Source organism: Lygodium microphyllum, chromosome 21 (assembly GCF_053477565.2).
Source record: "Lygodium microphyllum isolate KBCC chromosome 21, Lygodium_microphyllum_v1.1.10, whole genome shotgun sequence".
NCBI classification, from domain to species: domain Eukaryota; kingdom Viridiplantae; phylum Streptophyta; class Polypodiopsida; order Schizaeales; family Lygodiaceae; genus Lygodium; species Lygodium microphyllum.
The window spans coordinates 95,489,482-95,497,715 of NC_141155.1; the positions used below are offsets into that span (position 1 = coordinate 95,489,482).

General features: G+C 40.4%; 1 protein-coding gene across 1 annotated transcript; it reads right to left on the reverse strand.

Moving 5' to 3' along the window:
- Positions 1 to 3,351: 3,351 nt before the first annotated feature.
- LOC148018311 (SWAP (Suppressor-of-White-APricot)/surp domain-containing protein / D111/G-patch domain-containing protein) lies at positions 3,352 to 7,244 on the reverse strand. Its single transcript, XM_087661674.1, has 8 exons — positions 6,538 to 7,244; positions 5,657 to 5,783; positions 5,470 to 5,570; positions 4,503 to 4,646; positions 4,285 to 4,419; positions 3,988 to 4,170; positions 3,735 to 3,913; positions 3,352 to 3,655 (listed from the first exon to the last, which is right to left on the reverse strand). The coding sequence occupies exons 1-8, from the start codon at positions 6,980 to 6,982 to the stop codon at positions 3,629 to 3,631; spliced, it is 1,341 nt and encodes a 446-aa protein (XP_087517800.1). The 5' UTR covers positions 6,983 to 7,244; the 3' UTR covers positions 3,352 to 3,628.
- Between the last annotated feature and the right edge of the window lie 990 nt (positions 7,245 to 8,234).

Here is an 8,234-nt window from a genome sequence, read left to right on the forward strand (position 1 = left end):
CTCATAACACAAAGATATGGATTTCAATTAAATAGTATTTTAAAAAAGAGAAGGTAATAAATAGCACTAATAGGAAACCAATTTATCTCAAACCCCAACTATAGCTTCTATATAATTCACGAAATCTTTTGATCAAACCACATATAGCATATACATCAAGTTCTGAGACTATTGCTGAGCATAATTCTAGCTACATTTAGTCCCATATGCAAATAAATCACCACATGAATCTAGACAACAAACAATATGTTGGATTCAAAAATAGTCGTGTACATACATACGAACAATCCAAAGCTTATTCATCCCATATAAACATGACAATCCATTCACTAAGTCACCAAAATACTTCCCTTTTAAGTCCTATACTTCAACCTTTCAAGGCAAGACAGCACTGAATCAAGAAAGCATCAAAACAATCCATTGTCTCCTTTGATTTAGGACAACATAGCATACATAATAGCAATAAGAATCAAGCCACTAATGCAATGCTATGATCTAGCCTATAATACCCTATTCTCAACCCTCAAAGGTCAATCCTGAACATGTATACTCATATATATAGCCTCAAAGAAGAGAATGTGTATTGTCAATTCTATTGGTAACCATCTACAATCCACCACTTTTTTATTGCTCCTTCCCTTCAATCTTTAGCTTATTCTCTTCTTGCCAATTGGCACACTCTACTTTGTCTAAGTCTCCACTCACAACCCTAAACGTTATGCAATCAAAGTTCACAAAATGTTCTACAATCTCTTCCATGCTTCCACTGGAATATAAAATGGGCCATGTAATGTATCTCACATCTAACCACTTCAATCAGGTCATATTTGTACTTTGAAGTTTGCCTTCAAAGACAAACAACAATCGACAAGTTTGAGAGATCGAAAAGAAAAGAAGAGATGATAAAGATGATGATGACACTTATAATTCACCATCAATATACAAACCCTATGGACCATATACCCAATACTCAATTTTGATTGAATTATGAGAAACCCCTTGATATTTTGAACCACACCATTGTGTTTAGCTCATTCCTTCTTCCATTCAATATGTGCCCAAACATCGACATACAAACATATCCCAATGATCCGAACATGCATCCAAAGTACCAAGACAAAAACCCAATTGTGGATGATATAACAATACAAAACCCAATTGCCTTCTATATGCAATCTAAGAACCACCATAGCCTATCAAGAATTACATTGTTCTCATCATGCTATATCCATTTCCACTTGCCTTACAACATAGGAAGAAATGTCAATGATGTAGCTTCACTCCTCTAGCTTTGAAACAAACTTCATGCACCCATAGATGAGCCAACTCCATGACAAGTATCTCACCATGTAGAACTAGAGTATCACCTTGAAATGCATCTTTGTCATGCACAAAGAAACCTCATCACATATACCATGCATTTTTGCGGTCTTGTAAACTTTTCATTGACCTTCCCACCTCTCAACACCCTTATACTAGAACAATCATAAATGTAAACTCCAACTCAATCCTTGCCATGCACTCTTTTCATACATAAGATTGAACTTTTGCAACCAACACATCTAATCATCAATCAAAGCTTACATCATCACCCTTAGCACATCCTCAACATCCTTGGGCAATACATTCATATCATCAAACAACACCTACAAATCATTAGCACCCTAATACCAAGTATCATTTGCATCCTCCATCAAAACATTTGCAAATAACATACCTATAACATCACACAACATAACAAACAAGCTATCACATCTTTAATATCATGGACAATTCAAAGAAGCACCTCAATCTTCTAGATTATACTCATTTTTTAAAAGCTTGCATGAAACCCTAATACAAAGTATCATTAGCAACCTCCATTGAACCATCTTCAATTAACATATCTTTAGCATCACACAACATAACCACCAAGTTGTCACATCTTCATCCTAAACACCATTCAAAGAAATACCTCAATCTTCTAAATAATACTCTTCATGAAGAGCTTGTATGAAGTTTTCCAAGTTATACCACATTTTACTTGTACACATCAACCTTACACATTGATTTCACTCACTACAATCCATCAACATACTTTAGCATATAATCTGCAAAAACGTTCTTTTGAGGAAGTGGAACAAAGAAAATTAAGAGTTGGAATGTAGCCAATTGAATAGTTGGAAGCTAAACTTCAAGAGCATCCCTCAATATACAAAAAACCATTTAAATATTGGATTATACCCAAACTTCAATGAGGAATATAGCTTCAAAGATTCACAAGCTTGCATCAATAAGTATCACAACTAGAAATAATTCTATCTTTGTGCTACTAGCTTTCCAAATAACACAAGATCAAACTTTACCTCAAAGAATATACTAGGATATTTCAAATACAAGAGTCAGCTGTAGTGAGAATAATTCAAGAAAACGATCAAAAGTTGGAACAAAACAACTATGAAGGTAAGGGATTTGTAGCAAAGAAAAGGAGATCAAAACAAAAAAGTGGAAAAATTGTTGACACAGAAATGACGAGAATTATCCTAGACATTGTCACACCAAACAGAAAGGACAGTGGATCAATGCTCCAATCCAGCTCAAATAAAATTTGAAAGGAAAAGCTGTTGATGGAAATAGTGTTTTAATGCAATTCACTACCGCTGTGTTAAGAATTTCAAGAGGGGTTTTGAAAACAATATTTCCAAATTGTCAACTTTCATTGTTTGAGAAACATGTTAGACAACAGCTTTAAATACGCATCAAGAGGGGGCAAATGTGTTGGATGTTCTTAAATTGAATTGAGAGAGAGTGTGTGTGTGAGTGTGTGTGTGTGTGTTGGGGGTGGGGGTGGGGGAGGGTGCAAAACTATTAACTTTAGCATTGCACCACCTTAATAAGCATTATCACACTGCTAGGTGAAAATATGAAGCTTGGACAGAGGTAGTGTTCATCGTATGCACCACACCCCAAAAGATAGTACCATGCCTAGTATGTGAAATTCCAAACTTGGCCAGAATATATGATCTAGGCACACATCAGATATCCATATTGCTGGATGTAGGCATCCATGAATAGCATATGAAAATATAGGCCGGGCCTCAACAAGGCTACTACTCTTGGGCACAGCAACTGTAAGTTTGATGAACTGATAGAGAAAAGTAAGTTTGCAACTCAATTATGACCACAGATATGACTAGTTGTAAAGGCACCTTTGAAGCCTGATATTAGAAGCAATGAATTTTAGAGGAACAAATAGAGAGACAGGCGGTCCGTAACATTAAGCTTTGTTCTCTGCTGTACATGAAAGAACAAGGCGACTCTAGTTTGCAATGCATCAATATCCAACAATCACTCCATTTCTGCACTCAAACATTAACTCAAATACCTACCATGAATTTCATACCTGGCACTCCATGGCCATACATTCCACATTAATGTCAATAACACCATCAGAACCATTAAACATTGCAATAGAAGAGTGAACCCTTAATGACCCTGCCAAGAACAAAAATAGGCCTGTCATATTTCCTTTAAGGGCTCCCATTCAACAGGCCATGCCATAAAAGCGCTTTACAGAGGCAGAATAGTTGTCGAACCCTTGGCAGATGAGATTAATTAGGACAAATTCCCTAAACACCCTTCATAGACACTAGTAATAAGCCTTCCTCGGGTTATTCTGCAGAGAAAAACAAAAATTAGGACACATCATCACATACAACTAGTTCATAAGAGTTACTACCTAGAGTAATCCCTACAAGTGGATTTGGCCGAAAGCGATAACCGAGCATCATGCGCTTTTTGTACTGCTCATAAATGTCATCATCCGGAGTTACTTCACCAGGCTGCTCAGCTCCAACACCAAGATTATTGAGTTTAACAGCACCGGCCTCCACAGGTACTGCTCGGCCATCCTTGCCACTCCCAAGCCCTTCACCTGTGACAATTGATGCATGTTAGCAAAAAATTAATATGCAGGCAATTTTCTTGGCATAAGATGTTAACAATCACCTTCTTTCCATCCCATCTTAGACAATAGCCTATGGCCAACATTGTCTGGTTGGATTTTGACTCGCTCAGCTGTTTCCTTGTTGAGCTTATTGGTCATAGCGTCATTGCACTTAGCAAGAAACCTTTCCAACTCCTCTGGAGGTATGTAATCTCCCATGTGATGCCCTTTTTTGGCAGGTGGTGCTGACACAAGCACAAGAGTAGATAGCGGTGGAACGGCACATCACAAAACAGGTCAGTTGATAAAGCCAGGTTCAACCTTCGAAATTAGTCAAGGAGTACAAAATAATATTTTACATGGTGCCTGAAGAGATGCAGGAGGAGGCATTTCATCCCTAGATCTTTTTAAGGGCTTGCGAAGATCTTCCTGTGCTGCTTTTTGCATATAAAACTCCATCATTGCTAAAGAATCCACATTGGAAGGAGACTCAGCTGCCATAAAAAGACACTCAGGAACAGCTTGATGAAGGTATTTCGGATGGAAAACTTGTCAATCATGAAGTCAAACAACCAACCATATGCAACATCTCTAGGTTGTCGAGACGAATATCTGTCATCATTAGCATACAGAGCTGATGCTGGAGTTTGATAGTTGGAATTCTGCAAACCTGTCCTGGACTGATGAGATCCAGAACGTGAAACAGCTGTACTGTTGCTCCCTAAAAAACACACGATTTCCAGGGTTAAGGTAAAAGCCTGAACACAGGTTACAACATACTTGAACTTCAGACAAGAACAACTCCCCTGTTGAAAAGTTCAGGAAAACCAAGTAAAACATCTGTAATATCTTGAATAAGAGACAGCCTTAAAAACAAGCTACTGAGACAGACCTAAAAATACAGTGATACACACCTGTTAAATCTTAATTGAACTAAACCCTAGATAAACTAACCCTAAAGAAACATCAAGACAAAATAGAATCAAAACGAGCTGACTGTAACAAAAACAGGATAGAACATATCCAGAGGAAGTGCAGTATGCTGAACTGTACGGTCTTAGGCTCAAAGAAATCATGAACAACCCTGTAAAATCTTAATTGAATTAACCCCAAAGAAACTAACCCCAGAGACACACCAAGAAAAAGCTAGAGCACAACTTTAGCCAAAATGAGCTGACAGTAGCAACAAAAAAAAGCATATAGAACATATTCAGAGGAAGCCTGGTGTGCTGAAGTGTCATGCCTTAGGCTCAGAAAGAAATCAGGAACAACCCTTTGATTGAGCTAGCCTAAAGAAACATTCACCAGGACTAGAACTATCCTTGGTCAGTATGAGCTGAACCTATACGATAATAGGATACAGAAAAAATCAGAAGTGCTAGTGTGCTGAAGGATACAGTCTTAGGCTAAATGGAAAACACGGACCATATTACTTAATGCATAGTGAGATGACCAACACTATAGTAGGCAGACAAAGAAGAAGATTATAATTTGGAAAAACAGATGAAAAACATTCTGTCAAGCAGAAAGAACAGTATTATCACCACTAGTATGGGTGCTGGGCTCAGCTGCCAAAGCTTTAGACTCTTCAGCCAGGCGGTAAGTGTAATACTTGTAATCCGAACAATTGACATCGAAAAGGAATCTGGTAAAAAGTTATTGCACTAGTTTAGACTTAGGTGCTTCAAGACCTGCCAATAACTAGATGATTCAATGCATAATAAACTTTACCGGAATGGGGTGTCCCCTGGATTCTTCTGGCGAGTCAAATCCTCAAACTGCCTGCCATTTTTAGCAACAAAATGTGCAAGTTTGTCTGCTACTTTTTTCACCTCGGGATCTTTAGGAGGAGGTGGTGCTGCATATCACTTCCAGATCCAATTAATATCAAACAAATGAGAAAACTACAAAACCACTCTCTCTCTCTCTCTCTCTCTCTCTCTCTCTCTCTCTCTTTGTGCCATGAATTTGCACATCTTCACATACCAAGATAGTCAGGTTCAGCTCCAGTAGAGCACAACTCATAAAACACAACCAGACAGGCAATGTCAAAGCCAAAGCTCAAGACTAAAGGACTTCTAATTGTTAATGGCAACATAATTGTGCATTAGCATAGCTCTATAGCATGTGCACATCAACTAATTTGATATAGTGGGACTACACCTAAAAATCTGAACAAACCCACATGAGACTTCACAGATTTCTTTTAGCACCTACAAGCAGCTAAACATAGTCAGCTTTCAGATGACAAACGCAGATGCTTTAAAATGTGTCCTTGACTCATTTGCGTGATAAACGTGGTGCTATCTGGCTGATTACTAAACGGACTCAAGATTAACCAAGAGCATCATCCAGTGCATGCCGGCTACAAATTCTGTTGCCCCAGGCATACTCTGCATAGAACTTTTCATTATGTTGGCCCCAAGTCACTCGCTTCATAACTTCGAAAATCATTTAAAGACGTGTTGTAAACAGAACCACATTAAAATCAGCTGTATGAAAGCGTCAATATTTCCATTGATGTATCCAAGTTCGAGACACTAATCAAGCCTATGATGTCACTCATCCATACAGGGGAGAGGATAAAAACATAGAAAGGGGTTCTGAGATACTTGTGTCTGTAGACAACATCGGCAGTTGTCCAGGCGGTGAACTGCCGTATCTCTTGCTTTTCAAAGCCGGATCTGAATCAGAGACTGTGTCCTGCCCATCATCCTCATCCTCGTCCTCGCCCAGCTTCAAAGGGTTGACCGGCAATTTGGATTTCTGTTTGAGGCTGAAGCCAATCTTGCTACCGGAGGTTGAAGACGGGGCACCAGTGGTTTTCTGGGAGCTTGCAGGCTTGGAGCCAGACGTCGTGACGAAGGAGGAATTGGCCTTCTTGATGACAGGTGGGGCGGCGGTGCTGCGCAAGGAGGGGTCGGCAGCAGGTGTGGTGGTGGTGGTGGTGGTGGCGGAGGAAGTCTCAGTCTTGGAGGCCTGTTCTTGAAGCTGCTTGAACCTCTCAAGGAAGGATCCGTCGTTGGCAAAAGGGAAAGGGTTGGCGTTGCCCTCCATGGCCGTGTGGGTGCGCCTTCGGTGGTTGGGTCACAGGATGTGTCAGCATACAAGGGCCTGCGAGGAAGCCCTAACCCTACGATGGCAAGCCGCAGAGAGAGAGAGAGAGAGAGAGAGAGGGAGAAGGAGGGGGACGCAGTCGGAAAAAGCGGAAACGTCGGAGAGGAGTTACAACATCAAAAAACGCAAAAAGAAGAGGAGGAAGAAGAAAATGAGGGAGACTCTGGTCTGGCAGGCACGCACAGGCAAACCCCAAAAACAAGGCCTTCCTTTTCCTTTCTGGTTTTGATAAGCTCACCAAAAACTGCTTCACACGTCAGGTCGGGCTCATCATAAAACCCTCATCTTCCAAAGCTTTGGCCGCCCCTCAACCCCCCACCCACGTTACCATACTCGGAAATCACCTTAAAATTTGGAGTCTTATGGTGCACAAACTTAAGGTCAGTTACACACCGGGCTATGGACGGCGGACAAGAGGTGCAAGTTGTCTATTACTTTGTTTACACACTAAATGGCGCCCAAGAATATCATGAAGTGGAGGTTGGCTCATTGGTAATGAATGAGAGGTGTGAGAGGATTGATGGGGGAACGTTCAATTCTTGTTAGTCTCATAGGCCACTTTTTGGAGAAAGGTGTTGTCGTCTTGTACCTTGGGCACGCCCGAATTTCGGGACGAGGAAGATCCCCCGCCCAAAAGTGTCCGCCACCCGCAAAAATTGGGCCCAATGGCCTTTTGACATGTAGGGCAACAGACGCCTCTTTTTTAACCCTGTGTCCATCCACAGCCCGATATGTATCCGGCCTAAAAATCGAAGGGATTCTAATGTTTAAATCTTTATTTTGTCTTGATTCTGTGCAAAAATACCTCAAAGTTCCTTAGAGATTGTCGCTACCTTTAAATTTTATTTCTTTTTTTAAAGCACTAGTGAAACCCCACACTCTCCGGTTGTTGCTCCATCACACTCTAAAATGCTCGGGGCAATGGGTTTACTGAAACCCCTACCCATCGGTGTGGCGAATGTGAAATCACTATTTCCTTGCTAGATCTATTGTTGTCCAATCAATTCTAGCTCTCAACTACTAATGCACCCTAGCTTGCCATTGGGACGCTCCCCATTTGCCTACTACAACCACAAGGAACTTCACCTCTTTGATGTAATTAGAGCTAGTCTGACCAAGCTCTTGGATAGACATATGTGAAAGATAATGCCTTGCTTTTAGGATAGCAAGTGCATCTCTAAATATGCATGGA